Below are 19386 nucleotides of genomic sequence, written 5' to 3' on the forward strand. Positions count from 1 at the left end.
CAGGACGGGGGTCCCCGTGCTGTGGCAAGGCTGGGGCCGCCCCCCACCCGCTGGTGGCTGCCGGTAACTTTCGAGTGACTTCCAAAAATAGTGGCAGGCAGGCTGCCCCCTCCCCCCCAGCGGGGCTCCCGCAGCCAGCGCTCCCCTCCAAGCTGTGCCCCCGGCCCCGCGCACCTACCGCAGCCGCCTACTGCCAGCACGCGGGGCCAGCCAGCCCGCCCCTGCCTCCCACCGTGATTTTAAATTTTTTTAAATTTTTTTTTTTTTTTTTTGTTAATAGTATTAAAATGGAGCACGAGGCCAGCGAAACGCATCCCCGCGGAGCGTTTTCCGCGCTCCGAGTACCGGCCGCGCTACACGCGCAGCATCCCGTGTGCCCGCGGGGATGCGCGGCCGCCGAGCCCGGTTCAACCCTCCTCTCTCCCGCTCGCTCCCCCCACGCACACACAAAGCTGGCAACATGGCTACCTCCACTCTAACAAGTTCCTCGCAACTTGCGGCAGCTCGCCGCCTCGCCGATGGCGGGGAGAGGCGGCGGGCCCGGCTCGGCGCCCAGAGCGGGCGGACGCCGCCAACTTTCCCCGGCTTCGGGTTCGGCGGGAGCGGCACATCCCCTCGCCCGGCCGGCACATCCCCTCGGCTCGGCACGGCGATGCGGCCGAGGTGGAGAGACTGTTAAATTGTAGGCGCAGGCCTGTGCAAAGTTTAAGCCTTCAATGCCCCGAGCTCAGAGCCCGGGGTTGCAAAATCCGTATCGGGGAGAAAAATTCTACTCACCTTCAGACAGGTCCTCTATGCACTCGAATGTGATTTCGAACTGGAAAGGATTGTAGAAAGGAGAAGGATTATCCAACACCACTACATTGTTCACCTGAACCTTTGCCATATTTTGGAAAAAAACACAAACAATAGGCAGAGCGTGTTAACGCCGCGCACTAAAGTCCTCCGTGCCGGGCTCCCGCACCGCACAAGCCCCCGCGCCGCTGCCCGAGCGAGGCTGCAGGGCGGCGACTTCCACAAACTTTTTTTTTTTTTCGCCCCCCCCTTTTATTTACACCGGGAACGCTCCACACTGTTCGCCGCTTTCCCTATTTCGCTCAACTACAGCCCATTCTGCCCCTGCTCGCCGCCAGCGCCCGCCCGGATTGGCCACTCGCCGGGCGAGGGCCCTCCCTCCGCGGGCACGGCGGGCACCGAGCGCCGGCCAGAGCGGCCTCCGCGCGCGCCCGCCCCGCACCGCCCCCGCCGCAGCGCCCCCGCCCGGCGCGCGCCGGCAACGGCCGCCGGCAACCGCCAACGCGCCGAGGGGCGGGGCCGATCGGGGGCGGGGCCAGGGGCGGGGCCAAGGCGGGAGACGATCCAGGCGAGCTTGAGGGAGCCGTGGAACATCTGCGTCTCTGATTTCTAGGAACAGGACTGAGAGCTTATCAATAGCCTTCTTTTCTTCCTTTTCTTTTTTTTTTTTTTTTTTTTTTTTTTTTTTTTTTTTTTTTTTTTTTTAATTTTATTTTTCTGCATGCATTAAAAAGATTAAAATTCAGGCGAGGGGAAAATCAGAAGTAAAGATCTTACCTCACAGCTAGTCAGATCTCCATTCACGACCAAGAGGGACTGTAGGTTAGTTCAAAAGCAGTTGCCTTGCATTGCAATGATTATATTTAAAAGAAAAAGTAAAACCTAAGATGTGACTTTATTTCAATTGCTGGCATATAGCTTATGGGACTGTGTTTATCCTGCCTACCACAATAACTTTTATAAAAACTGATAAGGTTTAGATTCATATATAGGAGATGCTTTTTTTTGTCAGTGTATTATATTTTAAGTTGTGAAGCATATGAGCTGAAGAAGAAATTCATTTCCTTTCAAAATGTTCATCCGCTGCAAGTTGTAAACAATGTAAGACCACATCCAGCTTGGAAAGTGCTCTAAGATGAAAATCGAGGCTGAAAAAATAGCAGGGCAAAATATCATAAACTAAATTAGAACAATGGGTAGAACAGAGACAAAACTATCTTTTCATCCATTCACTTCAGGCAAAAAGTTAAAGCATTGTATTTCAACAAGACAAAAAACTGCTTGCAACCAGAGCTCATTTTAAAGTTTTATTTAACCTTATTTATAAAAGGGAAGATTCAGAAGTGTTAGAGTCCTAAGTGGTGTTTTTTTTATATGCTAAGATTGTACACTATTGTATAAGCAGCAACTGCCGTGCTGGCTGCTTGGGAAGGGTGAAAAACTACTCTTAGTTCAGCACTCCTGATTAAATGGTTCCCAGCACCTCTCTATAGAATAAGCACTTTTGCTCTCTGAAGGCACAAAACTAATCAAATCTAGCAGGAAGGTGCATTAAGCTTTCAGCATCCCCTAAGAAGAATGAAAACAGTGATTTCACTTATAGGCTAAACCATCTTGCCTGTGGGGTTCCACCCTCTGCCAAGGGACGCTTTCAGTTTAGGGCCCTTTCAGCTCTTTGGGTTTTTGTTATGCTTTGTTTGGTGGGTTTATTTCCCTCTTTCTGTGCTGATTGTGCTGGGTGCTGGTGGGGTCCCGGATGCCAGCAGCACCCCCAGCTCAGTGCAGTGGGGCTGGGCACTGGTGCCAGGCTCATGAGCCCAAGCCTGCAGCCCACGGCAGCGACCTCTTGGCCGATGGCACGGGATGTCTGTGCCGGGATACAGCACCTTGCTGTGTCCCACCTGTGCTGGCTGGGGAGCCCCCTGAGCAAACCGGCTTTGCTGGGTGGCACGGGCTGTCCGCACGGCCCCGAGTGCTGCCGCTGGAGAGGCCACCCAGGAGGGGCTGTGCAGGGAACCGAGCGTACCTGTCACACAGCCGGGCTGTCAGGAAGCCATCCCCTTCCTCTATTTGTGGGAGGCTTGGGTACTCTGAAGAGCTACGAGGCGGGACATGGTGCTCGTGCAGCAGCATTGCCGGTGGAAAGGCCCTGTGTGCAGCAGGGGAAGCCATCTTGTGTGGGGGCAGGAGCCTGCAGCAGAGGCCATCTCCCGGCCGCCATGCACAGGGGACAGTGCCGAGCAGGGTGACACCGCGCTACGGTGACAGTGGCGTCCCTCACGGCTCTGGGGGGCGAGCAGAAAGTGCCCATGGCTCCAGGGTTGCGAGTTGTGTTCCCTCACCACAGAATATTCTGAAATAAGCCGAGCCAGGGTACTGCCTAGTACTCTGTGTTTCTGTAATTCCTGCTGTATGATTGATTGCCCATGTTCGGCACAGAGTGCAGGAAAACCAAGCAAGATTGGACATGGTGAAGATTCCTTACTACAAGTTGAAGTATGTATTATGTTATCAGAAAACATTTAATTCCAGTAATTTTTTGCTGGTCATTTGCAATCAAATAGGTGCCGTGGTGGGCTGTGCAGTGATGAAAAAGTCTTTGCAGCTTTGAACCAAATGGTGAGGCAGGGGGAATTCTTGTGCAGGTTTTGTCATAGAATTCCAGGGGATTTTAGGCTGATTGCAGCTTGTCAACTACTAGGATATTTTGAGCTGAACACTGGAGTGAAAACGAAGGGCTAAAGATAGAGAAGAAGCTGGGAAATAGGGAATAGAAGGATTGGAGGGAGCTGCACATACTTGCTAATGAGTGACGATTTCCGCAGTTGTGCAGGGGTTTTGACTTGCCATCCACCCAGTGTTGAATCATGTAGATTTACTGGAAAACTTTTTTTATTATTATTTCTTCCCCCATTTCATCCTTGGTCATTTTTGGGTTTTCATTTTTGTTTAATGCGTAGAGGAAACCAAAAACTCTTACAGAAATTTAATTTCCTTAATTTAAAGGAAGAATTTGACTCCACTTTCTGGGGCCATGAGTTAAATTACAATTAATTTTTTTTTTTTTTCCAAACTTTGCTTTACAGCTCCAAAATTTCTGTCTTAGTAGCTGATGAAGAGGAGGACCTGAATGTATCTGTTCCATAATTTTGCAGTCTTTGCCTTTGCTCCAGTTTGCAGTATGATCTGCCAGATGTAGTCTTTGTACCCTAATCCCTTTTGTTCATTTAACAAAGTTCTAAAATAAGTCACAATCCAGGTATGGGAAGCTTAACAGAATCAAACCCACAGCTCCAGGCTAACCTACCTCAACACTAGTGGGATTGCTTGCTGGTAGCTGTAAAGTGAGTTAACTTGCATGGTAGAAGCACATGATGGAGTTTCCTTGATGGTTTGCCCTCTGTCCATGGCCCAAGCCACTGCTGGGTCCCTTTCTTTCACTCAAGTTTACTCCTGCATTTTAAAGAAGAGACTGACTCAAGTACTTGATTCTTCAGGTTTGACTGTGACTGCTGTGAAGGAATTTGGGGAGTGGAATTTGGAAGCTGGAGCACTGGTGCTTGCAGATGGAGGTCTGTGTTGCATTGATGAGTTCAATAGTATCAAAGAACATGACAGAACCAGTATCCACGAGGCAATGGAACAACAAACCATCAGTGTTGCAAAGGCAGGGTAAGTGGCATGTTAGCATATACAAGAAAACAGCATGAGATTTTTATCTTTTACTTACGTGTTGGAGGGATGCTGATTAAACATACCTGTTTTCTTCATTGTGTGTAATAGTTTTGTTGTCAACAATATTCCTAAACTAAATGAGTCAGCGTTTCAGAGGCCAGAGGCTGCAAGCAATCAGAATAAATACATACCCTCATCACTGCTGCGTTTTCAATCTACTACTATAGGCCAGGGCACTTCTACAAAGACTTGGCACCCTTTTTCTTGTCCTTTGCTGCAAGTGGTTTTAATAATCCTATTGGAATTCCACCTATGTGGAATGAGGAGCTTTGTGACTTTTTTTGTTGCAACTCAGAAAGTGGGACTTCATTTTTCCAAAATCACAGGATTATTAAGTTTGGAAAAGACCTCAGAGATCATCAAGCCCAGCTTATGATTGATCACTGCCTTGTCAACTAGACCATGGCACAAAGTGCCATGTCCAGTCAATTCCTGAATACTTTCAGGGATGGTGACTCCACCACCTCCCTGGGCAGCCTGTTCCAATGCCTGACCAAACTTTCAGTGAAGAAATTCTTCCTGATGTCCAACCTGAACCTCTCCTGGCACAGCATGAGACTATGTCCTCTTGTCCTGTAAAATCCAGTAATATTGCTTGGTAACCAAAGCAGATCAAGGGATTTCCAGGCTGCTGTATTTTCCAAAAGATTTCCAGGCTACTGAATTTTATATGTTGTGTGTGGCAAAAATATAAACTGCTTACTTGAAGTTCCTTCCTTTATTTTTGAAAAGTAATGTGTGTTCAAATCTGCTATCCCTCCCCACTACCCCTGCCCACCACTTGGGTCTTTGAGCTCATGTTTTAATTTGTCTGTCATATGCAGCTCTTATTCAGGCCTAAATTATTTCCTGGCTGGTATTTCTGAAATCTCTGCTACTCTGAAGGCTTCACCCTTTCCACATTCCTTCTTGTCACCTTCCACTCAGCTCTTGCTACAGTCACATCTTGGCTCCTCTAACTGATAGTGTCCTTCCCTTATTCTGAGCAGCTCCATCCTCTTCATCAGACAGCAGACAAATAATCACAGAACATTCTGAGTTGAAAGGAATCCACAAGGATTGTCAAATCCAGTTCTTAAGTGGATGGTCTATATGGGCATTAAACTCACAACTTTGATGTTTTTAGCACCATGCTGTTAGCAACTGAGCTAATCTCAGGGTCACATTGCTCTCACCTGGGTAGTTACCAGCCTTTGCCAGCTGGGCACAAATGCTTGGAATCAATATGGTCCTGTCTCCTTGGTAAGACAGGGGCATATTTCAGCTGAGTTCCGTGTTGCAGTTGTTTGGATTTGATAGACCCAAACACGGTTTGCTAACTTGCACATATATGCCCAGTCGCTCACTTTTAAGGACTACATATAATGAGGATTTTTTGAGTAATAACAGCACACACAGGTTAAGCACCCTGTTAATTTAGGTCTTATTTTGGTGCATGGTAGAAAAAGGTTTTTTTTTGTAGGGTATAAGCTAGTGGAAGATCTGTGGTCCTTCCTCTCAGTTACAGAAGAACTTTGGACGTGAGGCAGCAGTTACTCAGGAGCTGACTAGAAATAGCTCAGTGACAAACCAAAGTTAGAATGCTTCTGTTGCTGCCTTAACCAAAAGTAGTGCATTTGGACTACTAGAGTAAAAATAATCTCTCCCCATATCTACAAGCACATGGCAGGACATCGTGGTTAAGAGAGGAAAATGGCTGTTTCAGTTGGTATGGCTGCCATCACTGTTAACTTGGGTTTATATTCATGTTTATGCACAGGAATAAAACATACATTTATGTCACATTTTATTTTGCTTTCTTGAAAGGTGAATTAAGTAAAAGTGCTGCTTTCTAGCTTTCAGAAGTGTTTGTATATTGTACAAACCCATCTAGCAAAGTGTAATCTATATTTCTGAAAAGTAATGTTGGTTCTCACTATTTAAGGATCTAGCTGTATATAGAGATTATTTGTGACAGTGTTGGTTGGTGACTTTTGGTATCCAGATCACTGTCTGTCTAGTTGCTATTCTCTGACTGAAAAATGCTGTATGTATAATAAATATTAATATAACAATTATGTACGTTATTTAGCTCTTATGGCCTTTCAAGATAAGATGTTCTCTTTACAGGATAAAATCACAAAAGTTTTTAAACACTTTGTAATCCTTTTCCCTACCTAATTTAATTCAACCATAATGTTCACCATACCTTTCTCTAGCTTGGTGTGCAAGCTTAGCACAAGGACAACTATCCTGGCAGCAACAAACCCTAAAGGCCATTATGACCCCAATGAGTCTGTCTCTGTCAACATTGCTCTTGGCAGTCCCCTGTTGAGCAGATTTGACCTGGTCTTAGTATTGTTAGATACTAAGAATGAGGAATGGGACCACATAATTTCATCCTTCATCTTGCAAAATAAAGGTAAGAATAGTGTTTTTAAATCATAAGATGTTCTGTTGGGTTGGGGGGGGTCTTTTGGGGGTTGGGTTTTTTTTTGTTTGGTTGGGTTTTTTTGTGGAGGGGTTGTTTGTTTTTTGTTTTTTTGGCTGGTTGGTTTCTAGTTTTGTTGCTTGTTTGGGATTTTTTTGTTGGTTTTTTAAAATTTATTTTCCTTCGTATTTTAGTTTGTTATTCTTGAATCTTTCAAATTAATCAGTGTTTACATTTCTGTCATGGTGGTTTTCTGCAGTATGATTGTTCTTCAAGTAGGAGTAAGATAGAGATCACTAATTAATTAAGAGGAGTGAGCTGAGAACACTTTACTTTTACTCTGGGATAATTTATAAGAGATTTCAGCCCAGGCTGCTCAGTAAGTGGATTGTTTCCGTCTCACACCTTTACAGTATTTAATCTGCAGATTCTATATGCCTTGCAATTGTATTGCAACTTAATCCAGGCAGAACAGATCAGAGATGCATGTGCTGTGGTGCTCAAAGAATGAGCAGTAGCATTCCCCATGTGGAGCTTTGTGTTCTGGAATGAAGGAAGTCAGTGTGATTTGATTTTGACCAGCCTCTTCCCCATCCACATTAAGGAGCATGGCTTTGATCCCCTTTACAGAAGAAATGGTTAGAGGAAGCTTCAGCTAGCTTCCTTCCCTTTCCAAAATATTTCCCTACAAAAAGTGTTCAGAATATGGCAGGTAGCTGTTGGCTCCAACAGAGTAGGTAAACAGCCAGAGGAGGTGCATACACTCATGTAGCATCTTCCATTTTAAAATTCCAAAAGCACTTGGCACTGCCTGTACCATCTGGTGGGCAGTGAGGCTGACAGCAGTTCTATAGAACTTATTGGAGGTTTTACTGTGGGTTTTGATATGGAAGGGATCGGATGGTGTGTAAAATTCTGCACTGGAATTAGACCAAGTCCTTGAGGAGTAGTGTACAGACAGCCAGTATGCCCCAGAAGTACAGTAATGTGTTTTTGATAGTCACCTGTCTGTTTAACAGGAGATTTTAGGAAGAAGCTTGATGTCTGTTGTTGTAGAATTACTGACAAGGGTGTTGTAATGCAGGCTGCCCAAGCAAATCAGAAAAGCTCTGGAGCATGGAAAGGATGAAGACCTACTTCTGCCTTATAAAAAGCATACAGCCAAAATTGTCTGATGAGAGCAACCTGATCCTTGTTCGCTACTATCAAATGCAGCGTCAGAGTGACTGCAGGAATGCTGCCCGCACCACTATCCGCCTGTTAGAGAGTCTGATACGCCTTGCAGAAGGTAAGGCCCTGGTATTTTTATTTTTAGGCTAACAATTAACCTTAATGAAATGAATAGAACAATATAATTATTGCCAGTAAGTAGAGTAGCTGCTTTTCTGTGGAGGTAGGGATAGGCGATTCTTGTACTGTTGTATCCTTCTCACCTAAAGAGCCTCAGGGTTGTAGATTTTGAGTCTGAGAAAGGGTGTTAACATTTAGGCTATCAAAACCAGTTTTAATTTTGACATTCTCACTTATATAATAAATATTAAAATCTGTGGAAAAAGTTACATTCAAGAGAAAAATCTCAGAAATTATGTGTCTTAATGAAAGGCAATCTCAGGATTTACTTGGCTCCATTTAAGTCAAATATTTGCTTCTACCCTGAAATTAATATAACAAAATAAGCATATTTTTTCCTTAAGTATTAATAATCCTAAAATTAATATCACATAAAAGATAACATCTTTTTTGTTTCCTGCAGTATTAGTAATCAAGCCCATATTTTGCCATACAACTTCAAAATTTCCAACTCTGAGTTCAAGTCATATTTCATTTATAAGAGAGAATGCAAAGGAAGCATTATGTTTTGATCTTAACATAGTTTTATTTTATAAAAAGGCATATCAAATATTTTCAGGATAAACTTAAAAGAATGTACTGTATTTTGTATAGCAAGTATAAATGGCAGTGTAGTACCTCCTACTTCAGATGTGTATGTTTTGTTCTCTATTTTGAGGGAAACAGAAAATTTTCTGTTTAAGTGAAAGACATTCTTAACTTTTCAAGATTCACATGTAATTTTCCCATTCAGTGCTTTTTTCCTTCTTATCAATTCATGAGATTGAGGCTTTTAGCAGGATTTTGTTTTCTCAAAGTATTATTTAGATGGTATTAACTAACCTGTCTTTCTATTGCTGAATAAGAACTGAGTGTGCTTCCATGGCCAATTAGGAAAAAAGCTTCATGTGGCAAATTATTTGCATTATATCTGTTTACAAAAGTCACTTTTATTTTGCTAATTGAAGAAAGAGAAGGAAGAAAAAAATAAAGCTATTGTAGAGAAAAGCATTTTAAATAATACCAAATCTCTGACACAGATCAGATAGAGGAACAAATCTTTTTCTGACCTGTGATGAAAATTAGACTTTATTTTTTACTCTATGATGATGTTTCTATGTAGATAAGGATGTTTTATACCACACTCTTTGTTGTGATATCCAGCACTTTACATTTTTTAACTGCAGAATTTTAATCTTTATTCTGTCACTGTAACTGCAATTTGAATATTACACCCTATTGTTCTAAAAAAACTAATCCTTCCAGTTTCTGTTGAAATTGACATTAAAATTAAAATTACTGTATTTATTTAAAATATATGTATTTATTTTTAAGTTATGCCAGTGCTGTTTGAGGGCTGAAGAAATTTGAAGAAATATGTTGTTTCTTCTAGTAAAAAAGAAAAAAATTTTTTTTTTTTACTTTAGTAACACTTGCACCCATTTATTTTTGATAGCTCATGCCCGGTTGATGTTTAGGGATACTGTGACTTTGGAAGATGCTGTAACTGTAGTATCAGTGATGGAATCTTCTATGCAGGTAAGGTTTCTTGCAGACATTGCCATTTGCTGCAATACCACATTTAAGGGATTCAGTTTTACATGTAGACATGTGCCAGCTCCCTTCTCTTTGGAAAGGATTTTATTGATTCATGCAAAGTAGGCAATCAGAGACCTTGAGAAGTCTTTTTTAGTCCATTTTGATTGTTAAAATCCTTAAACAGAGGTTATACTGAAAAATCTGGATTAGGATAAAAGCCTGCTACCTTTTTTCATAGACTTTGCAGTCTAAGTAAAGTTTTGGCATACTGTTGGCTTTTGCTAGTCTACATTTTAGAGACTTTTTTTGAGGCAGAAATTGTATATATCAGTGTATATCACTGTGTTTAATAGCCTCTGACAGGTTTTTCTTCTATGATGTTATATAGTCATTCATTAATTAGGTATGAGAAAACCAAATCATTCTTTGGAGCAAGGTCAAACAGTTTCCTAGACCTACAATTTATTTTGCCATTAAATAATTTTAAACTATGTTGGTAGTAACAGTAAAACTCAGAACATTTAGAAGACAAATTTTTTTCTTAGAAACCTTGTAATTCCAAAACTTTGATTGGACTGAAAATCATGCATTCCAATTATCACATGGATTTATGTAATGTTTCTATGCAAAAGGGCATTGAAAAAATGTGAAAAGTTAGATTTCAGTTTACTGTAATATTATTATTAGGATGTTGAAAAAGCAGCACATTTAGAATTAGGAAAAGAAACATGAATCTGATAGAAGGGGTTTTTTTAGTGGAAATATAGAAAATAATATAGACACTATTACTTCAGGCAGAATATTTTTAAGATAAATGAATCTTCATGCTTTGGAGCAGGAAAAAAATACTATAAGCAGATTATACGAAGTTTTATGCATGGTGGTTTTTAGCACATCTGAAATGTTTGGATTTGGCCCTGTCAGTGATGGTGTGCTCTGCTACTCAGCTAACTGGCCTGATTCTAAATGGCATTTCCTATGTCCCTGTATAAGTTGATTTGAGTATTTTCAAATGAAAACAGTTTTACAGAGCACCTATTAGTTCAGTGGGCCTCAAAGACCTTTGTGGAAGTAGATGCACTCCTTTCTTTTGGAGACAAAGCTCTTCAGCATATATGCACAAAGTCACAAAAGGCAGGTATGCACTTGTGATCTCCCTTGTTCTTTCAGTGAGGGTTGAGAGACTAATTGCAGTTTGTGCCACAGATAATCCTCTGCACAACGTTGCAAATGGAATTTATCTCAAAAATACTACAGGGCTCGACCTTATTAAGTAGGAAAAGATTATTTCGCTGTCTGCTGCAATTCATCCTGCACTGTTTTGAAGAGCTCAGCTTTTCAATGACAGCACTACATCAAAGTTAAAATATGAAGCTGTTGAAATTGCAGAAGATACCATGTTAGTCTTCATTAGCTGTAATTAAACCTGTAATTAACTTGATAGAAAATTGATGGGACAGTAGTTTCAAATTTATATGATTTTAAATATAAGAACTCTGAAATATTAATTTTATTTTTTTTGTAACAGATCAAAAAGTGAAAAACATGTATATAATAATAATGAATGTATACTGTCCCCTGTGTCTGTACCTGATCAGCACAAGTAAATGTAAAAGAATTGTTTTAACTGTGAGTCACTGTTAGTCACTGTGAGTCACTGCCCTCAAGGGCTGCAGGTTGACATGGCCAGGGTCAACCCACTACATTGTTTAACAAATTTTTTGTCTAATAAGAGTCAGTGAGAAATTTCCCTGAACTGCAGAAAATTACCTGGGAGTACTTGGTGTGCTTACTCTTTGCTCCACCCTTTGCTTCTTATGAGCAAGTAGGAAAACGTGTTCATTTTTGCTAGGAAAATGCAAATTTGAGATTGCTATTTAAGGTCAGATTTTACTTTCCTCCTGGAAAGTATGAATAATCACTGAAGTAGTTTCTTTTTGAAGGAAGGTGTTTATTTGTTTTATTAAAAAAGATAGAAATAGCAAAGTTTATTTTCAGAAACAGATTCCTTCTCTAGGAAAAAACCCACCACATTTTGTACAGATACATCCTGTGTTTCCTGCCTAATTGTCAGTCTCTAGAATGAGGTTGTAAATGAGGATGTGCCACTATCATTCTGTCACCTTTTAGCTCAGCAAACTCCCTCTTTGACACTGTCTTTGCTACTTCTACAGTAAGTTCTGTTCTTGCCAATACAAAATTAAAGTTCACAGTTTTTCTGTGATGGGTATATCTTGTGAGCTGTCTTGGGAAGGAAGACTATCACATTTTCATCATCAATCTACTTCACTGGAGTTTTTTGTTTTGTTTCGTCCTCTAATTCACCCTTATATTTCTCTTTCCAATTTTGTTTTGTGAGCATTTTCCAAACCCCCTGGCTTGATCTTATCTTTGCCTCATTTTCTCTTGCTAGCATTATCGTCCTCCTCTTGGTCATGTTTCCATCCTTGTTTTACTCTCTTTCCAATCCCCCTCTTTTTACTCCTTTTTATAATTTGTCTTTCCATCCATAGGCATTTTACACCTTTCCTGTCCACTAACTTTCCCTATAATACTGTCTTTCTCTGTTTTAAATCCTCTGCCATCAGTATGCAGTGGTTTTGTAATACGGTTTCCTTCCTCTACTCAAAAAGATATCTCAGAATCTCAGAGGGGCAAGGTCTCAGAGACATGAGCACCAGCACAGGAATGAAACTTCACAGGTATCTTAAATTCACTTAGAATTTCACATACACACACAGTATTTAAAAGAAGTTCCTTGTGATGGCCAAGTAAAGGACAGTGAGGGCAGTAGCCCATGGCTGCATATCTCATGATATATAACCACATAGTCCTCTTTTTTTCCACTTGGCCCTTAGGTCACAGGTTGACAGTACTCAGTCGAAAAGCAGTTATCTTTTGTCAGTGTTTTGCTCACTATTTTGTATATTACCTGCTGTTCTAAAAGTAATATTCTCAATTTCTTAATGTATTTTTCTTTGGAATTCATCTCCAGTGGCCTTGAATATTTCAGAAATACCAATTCACCTATCTTCATGCAGTCCTTGCAAAGTAATGGGATGGTGCTACTCCTCTGATCTGGAGCTGAATTTTGTATCAGTCCAGAAGCAATTGTCTACTAGATCAGACCTCCAAGAGACAGATGGCTGGGACCTCTATTTCAGAGTAGTAGCACTTTGAGCGTTTGAGCACATTTCCTGTTGTTTGCAATTTCCTTCTGTGCACACACCACAGCAGGATCCCACTTAGAGATTTATTTTCATCCTTTTCTTGGCTGGCTCTTTCTGAATCATGAGAACTCAAACATGACATCTGAGATGTAATCTGGTCATCCTTGTTCTGCTTTTAATTGTTCTAACCAAGAGGCTGAGTCCCTGCCTCATTGCCTATGAACCTTCCAGTTCCTGAAAAAATACAGCAGAGGGGTTCTGCTGGAGCCCTTTCCATGCCAAGAGACTGGTGCTTCTGTGTGGAACAGATCTATCATGTTTCTGAAGTGGGGGGTGAAAACACCCCCAAGTGGTAACTTCAATGGAATGCATCAAAGGTTGCGTGGACAAACTTAATGTTGTAGTTTTAGAGAGCCACAGAGCAATGTTTGCTTACAGAGCAAAATGTAATCTTTTTAATATAATATTTTAACATTGCAAAATGGGAGAACCAGAAACTATCACAATTGAATATGTGTAATCCATGTGATGCCATAGGTACCAGTTTCTGGATCTAGAGACTTCAGTGACTTTTGCTATTGTGCCCATGGCACTTGATAAACATCTTGTAAATCAGTTGTATTGAACTTTATAAATTAGACAGGAATGGTAAATGCTAAATAATCTGTGGCAAAATAGAGGGTTTGTGGTGTGAGGTGTTTTTTTCCAAAGTGCAATTAAATACAGAGCTATTCTAGATTATTTGTTGTGAAACAAATCACTGTGCAGATGCTCTGTTGCGATTAAAAGCTACTTCATTTTTATAAGGCACAGCAAAAATTGTCCCAGATAAAAATCACTTACAATTCACTGGAATATTCACAAATAATAAGTTACTCTTAGAGTGCTATTCAGAAATATTTCTGCCCAATAATTTACCCTGTGTTGTCAAGTCTTAATATCCAGGTCTTTTCTTTAAGAAATTAGGCAAAGCTAATGACAGCTTCTAGCAGTCAGGACTTCTTATGTTAAAAAGTTCCTCACACAGGCAAGGTATTTGGAAAATATCTTCATTCTTAATTTTAATTTTCAGTCATGATGTTCTCAAGCTTTAGGTGGATTTCCCAGTCCATGTGTCAATAAAAATAAACAAGTATGAGTAAACTGCAGGCTTGATCATGTAATTGCTTTATGTTTATGAGCAATTTTGACAGTGTGAGCAGATCTAATAGGATTTTTGTGTGGAGACAGTTAGCAAATATTTGCTATCTTAAGCTTTAAAATACCTAAGGGAGAATTTCAGATAACATAGTCTCTGTTGTTTAAATTTGGTGCTTAATAATAAAAGTAGTTTCCTATTTTTTTATTTATTTTTTTTTTTAATCTCCTTGGTGCCTTAGGGGGGTGCACTTCTTGGAGGCATCAATGCCTTACACACCTCATTTCCAGAAAATCCAATGGAGCAATACCGAACACAGTGCGAAATCATACTGGAGCGGCTGGAGCTGAAAGATCTTCTGCACAAAGAGCTACAAAGACTTGACAGGTTATAATACACAAAATAACAAATTCAGAAGGGAAAGAGAATTTGTTTCACAATAATATCTGGAGAGGGTCTAAAAATAGTCTGACATTGGGAAGGGACTCCTTTAGAGGACATGGGTAATCAGAGAGATTGTTTTAAAGTAGCACTCTGAGATCATCACAAGATCATTTCTGCCTCTGGGTGATAGAATTTACAGATATTTTAATGAGTTCCCAACTCATATCTCAGTATTATGCTCAGATAAGTTTCAAAAGTGCTTCTTCGAGTCAAAATGCTAGATTTTGTAGCTGAGCAAATAATTTTATATAACTTTTGCTACTTGTTTGGTAAAATACAGCAGATCTGCTTCGTGATTTTTTAAGCCACCTTTTGCATTTGGCTTGTCAGATCCTTCCCTTTTTGTTAATGGAAAATGTAAGCCTGAATCAGAGTTCTGTTCTATTCTTTTGGATGATTTTTCTTTTTTACATGCTGGAATTTTCACTGTCGCATCTCTAGTTTTCAGCTCACTGCAATAATCTTTGGGAAACTTATTTGTTGTTCCTAATAGAAAACTTTCAATGCACTGAACCTGAGAGAAAAACCCTAGAATTGGAAGGAAAGAAAATTAAAAAAACCAAAACACATATTTTTCCTGAAATATTAGGCTTTAAAGAATCTTGTTTTTTCTTACTGTTAAAGGAAGATAAAAGATTAACATTGAAATTAATGGAAACAGCTGGAAAAATTCAATTTTCCTTTGAATATTTTTGAGACTTATTTTGTAACTTACAGTAATGATGTGTTAATGACCACAGAGTCAACAGAACAGATGAAAGTGAGATACCTTCAACAGACAGACAAAAGCTAGTTTTAAAACAGAGGTAATTCATAGGGTCATAGAAATGTAGGATGGGATAGGAGATCAAATACAAAGAGAGGATCAAGTCTGTGTTTGACCTTCCTGTCAGGAGCTCGCATTATCTGCTCTGAAGCCTTCTAATAATGAGGATTTTCTGTTGCCATTATGTAGTCTGTGCCATGATTGCTCCACCCAGTGCTCATAAAGGTTTTCCTAATATCCCACCAAGTGGCCTCTGCTGCAAATTAAGCTTGTTTCTTCTTTCCTCTCTTAAGCAGCTGAGGGAATACTAAATGAATGTCCTCTTTAAAACAGCCCTTTCTGTATTAGAAGACTTGTTCCATGTATACTCCCTAAACTATATTTCAATAAAACAAGCATGTATCATATATCTCATCCCTTCTTGATGAGTCATATAATTTTTGCCACCTTCCATTAAAAAGTTAAGACTAAACATGTTAGTAAACAATTATAGTAATTATTCTAAGCATGCCTGTTCATGTCTATAAAGTGTTATATCTCTCCCAGAGCAGAGAAACTGTTTATAATGCATAAAAATAATTTCTTCTAGATGAATGCAGTCACTTTTGGGATGGAAGGTGGTTCCTTTTCAGTCAGGGTTTGTATCACTGTTTAGCAAAAAACAAAATGCTGTCTGCCTTGGAAAATATGTGTTTGGGTACAATAGATAGAACATCAGTTATTCCTAGATTGGAGGGAACCCTCACTCAAACACCTCTGTCGTTTTGGCAGGCCTGATAATAATGATAGCCACAGACAGTGATAATTAAGTTTTATAAGGGATTTGAGATGCTTTCATTCCATCACATTTTTGACATGTTGTGTATATAGTGATTATGAGAGAAACTCCAAAACAAGCACTATTCCAAGTAATACCTAGGTATTAAATTCCAGTAACTCACTTGAGACTTTACGTGACTCAGGAAAAGATTTAATTAGGTTCCTGTTCTAGAAGATAGATTTACAAAATAAGTAAAATCTGTAAGGTACTCTAGCAATAATTGTAAGTAGTGCAAAGCTGTTTATTTTTTTTTTAATTTTTTTCTGTTCGGTTTCTCAAGGAAATGCAATTTAGGTGGTTTCTTTCTCTGTCCATCTGCCTGTCTTGTATTTGGGACACTAAATTCTGCCACTTACTGTCAAAGGTGCTAAAAGATCACAGACTATTAACACCAGCTTTCTGAGCTGTATGTGAAACTTAATAATAAATTTTTGTGACCTACATTATTTGTAGCTTTCCACCAGTCATGCATATTATGAAGAAATAAAAAGGAAGAAAATTCATTTACTTTTGTTTAATTTTTTTTTTTTTCATTGTATAGATTGCAAAAGGAGAATTCATGCCAGCAGCAGCCTGAAGAAACAAATTTCAGTACTACCACAAGGTGCTTGAATGAGGGTGCATTTGGGCAGTTAAAGCAAACGTCTCAGTCAGAATTTTCAAATCAAGAAGAGGATAACTCTGGGCCACAGACACCTTTGCTTGAAGGCAGCTGTGAAGGGAATATTCATCTAGAACTCTTGTGCAACCCAGCATGTGGTAATAACAAAAATACAAACAGTATGGCATGGTTTGACAGCATAGAAGAGAGCAGCATTGATGCTGAAGAAAATTCTCAGAGGAAGTCTCCAGTGCCCAAGATATCTCCAAATAGTTCAGCTTCAAAAACTTCAAGTGCTGAAGAAAGATCTGCTTCAAATCCAAGGAAGCAAAATGGCATAAGAGAGTCACTAGCAGCTGTGGATATGCATGCTTCTCTGAAACAAAAGGACAGAGTTTCCAAATTAAGGAGGAAAAGGGCTGAAGAGCACAACTGTTCTTCAGAAGATAATATTGCAGACCCAGCACCAAGTGTTAGTGTGCAGGATTCAGTTATTAGACAACAGTCTTCTAGAAGCTGGCAGAGGCTGCACAGGGAGAAGTCATATGGATTCTTTACAAGTACACAGGACCCTGAGGCAAAGGCCCTTCCTTCGGTATTACCTGCCCCTGGCCTGCCAGATCTCTCAAGTGATGCAGATTCTGTGCTAGAAGAGAACAGCATATCAGTAACAGCAAAAAGTACATCGGTTTCCATAAGAAAAAGAAGTAAAGATCAAGTAGTGAAGGAAACAAAGGTAGTAAGTTCCCATGAGCAAGAAAGTGAAAGTCCCCCAGCTGCTAAACTAGCTAAATTTTCTTTCAGACCAAGGACAAAGTTTGGTCATTCTTCAGAGAAGACAAATGAAGAATTTTCTCTTTTTCCATGTGAAACTGTTTTTAAGCCAGGAGAGCAGCTCCAGGGAGAGCAGCTTCCAGGAGAATGCTGCCCATCTGAGAAAAGCAAGATGACATTGGCTCACTTAGGAAAATGTAGTTTGGAAAAAGGATCAATTGATAAGAAAGAGGAAGAAGAGCAGCAGAATCAGGCCTTAGGGAAAGAAATCAGAGAAAGTGCAACAATACACTCTGATGTCAGTTTTGATGCTGTGTCACCTCCACCCACTGAGAAGAAGAGGGTGGGAGAGGAGAAACTTGGTGGTCCAAGCACAGGGAATGTGCGCTCCAGTACATTAACTAAGCTGTCAAAATTCTCCTTTGTATCACGTCCTGAGGCAAAATCAGAAACCTCACCTGCCATTAAGAATGATACCAGCAAGGAAAGCCACAGCCCATCGCTGAAGGTGCACGTGAGCAATCCTAGCAAAAGGAAGAGTTTTGCATTGGGAAATTCTAGTAAAGCCAGCATGGTCACAAAAACACCTCTCTTCTCCATAGCAGAGCTGGATGATGCTGCATTAGATTTTGATTGGGATAAAGAGGTTAGGAAAAATCCAAGCATGTGACATATATATCCTTCCAATTACTTACCATGCAGTTCTTCTGAATCTTCACCCTTCTATCACTTGTATCCATGGTTTTCAAAGCATTTCATAGAATCACCCTGGACCTGTGAACATACTTTCCTTAAGGTCCGTACACTTTACATAAGCAAGGACTGCATGTGCTGCAGGCCTGATTTGGCTTTTAGTTTAGAAAACTCTTCCCAAGACTGTTTATCTCAGTTCAGTGTTTTGGTTCAACTGATGAACCCTAAAGACTTGTGTTGCTATGTTTGTGTGTCCAGAGTGAGTGATCTTGCAGAAGAACAGTCTTAATTGACTTTATTTCATATAACAATTAGAACTACACATTATTCAGATTGTCCTTCCAAGTGACTGTGCCACTTTATAAAAATGATGGTGCTCAAGCTGTGTCATTGTATTTTGTTCATATATATGTGCTATTTGTCTCAGCATAGTTACCAATATTGTGATCTATCATCATGCTATGGTATTTCTGTATCATCAATATCATGACAATTTTGCTGCTTCTCTGATTTCTGTGTTCCTTGTCACACAGCTGATCTTGAAAACATGGATTAAGAGCTTTTTGTTTCTGTTTTTTAATTTCAGTTTTAAATACACTGGTTCAGGTATCTGTGTCTGTATTGTGGGTCATTTTATCAAAACCCAACTGTAATAAACACAGTTCTCCACTGCAGAGACAACAATTTTCAGGTGATTGAATGGGAGTTGTCAGTAACCAGGGTAACTCTAATGCAGGCATTAAGCCCTGGCAGATAAACTACACTTCAAACCTAGCAGCACAGTGAAGAGGCTCTGTAGTGTAGCTTGGTTGTGAGTCAGATAATGTTTACTTGGATATTTTAATTATTATTAGAGTTTTACTGCATCTGATATGTATTTGTCTTTGTAGCATGCTGCATGTTGTGTCATTCATTTGCCTACTGGGAAATTAATCTACTAATGCATTACATGTTTACAGAGAAAGGTAAGTCTTCATTTTCTTCTAGTGACTTGCCTGGTATGATTCTTCTGTGTTTGAATTCTCCACAGAATATTCTTGTTATTAGGAGCAAGGTAAACAGAGAATTGTGGTTGCCTACAGCACAGTAAATCCCTCGGGAGACTTGCTAGCAGAAAGATCTGCTTGGCTCTTGATTTGCTTAGAAATAGCTCCTTTGAAACCAAGTGAGTT

General features: G+C 40.1%; 2 protein-coding genes across 2 annotated transcripts in view; one reads left to right on the forward strand and one right to left on the reverse strand.

Moving 5' to 3' along the window:
* ASF1A (anti-silencing function 1A histone chaperone) overlaps nt 1–1285 on the reverse strand; it is an 11999-nt gene extending 10714 nt beyond the window's left edge. Inside the window, exon 1 of the mRNA XM_015622344.2 lies at nt 778–1285. Within this exon, the coding sequence (XP_015477830.1) occupies nt 778–886 (109 nt within the window). The 5' untranslated portion in view covers nt 887–1285. The remainder of the gene's footprint in view (nt 1–777) is intronic.
* MCM9 (minichromosome maintenance 9 homologous recombination repair factor) overlaps nt 1–18888 on the forward strand; it is a 48691-nt gene extending 29803 nt beyond the window's left edge. Inside the window, exons 7-12 of the mRNA XM_015622341.3 lie at nt 4293–4467; nt 6729–6931; nt 8025–8228; nt 9726–9808; nt 14358–14503; nt 16688–18888. Of these exons, the coding sequence (XP_015477827.1) occupies nt 4293–4467; nt 6729–6931; nt 8025–8228; nt 9726–9808; nt 14358–14503; nt 16688–18191 (2315 nt within the window). The 3' untranslated portion in view covers nt 18192–18888. The remainder of the gene's footprint in view (nt 1–4292; nt 4468–6728; nt 6932–8024; nt 8229–9725; nt 9809–14357; nt 14504–16687) is intronic.
* The last annotated feature ends 498 nt before the right edge of the window (nt 18889–19386 follow it).

Source organism: Parus major, chromosome 3, assembly GCF_001522545.3.
Source record: "Parus major isolate Abel chromosome 3, Parus_major1.1, whole genome shotgun sequence".
NCBI lineage: Eukaryota > Metazoa > Chordata > Aves > Passeriformes > Paridae > Parus > Parus major.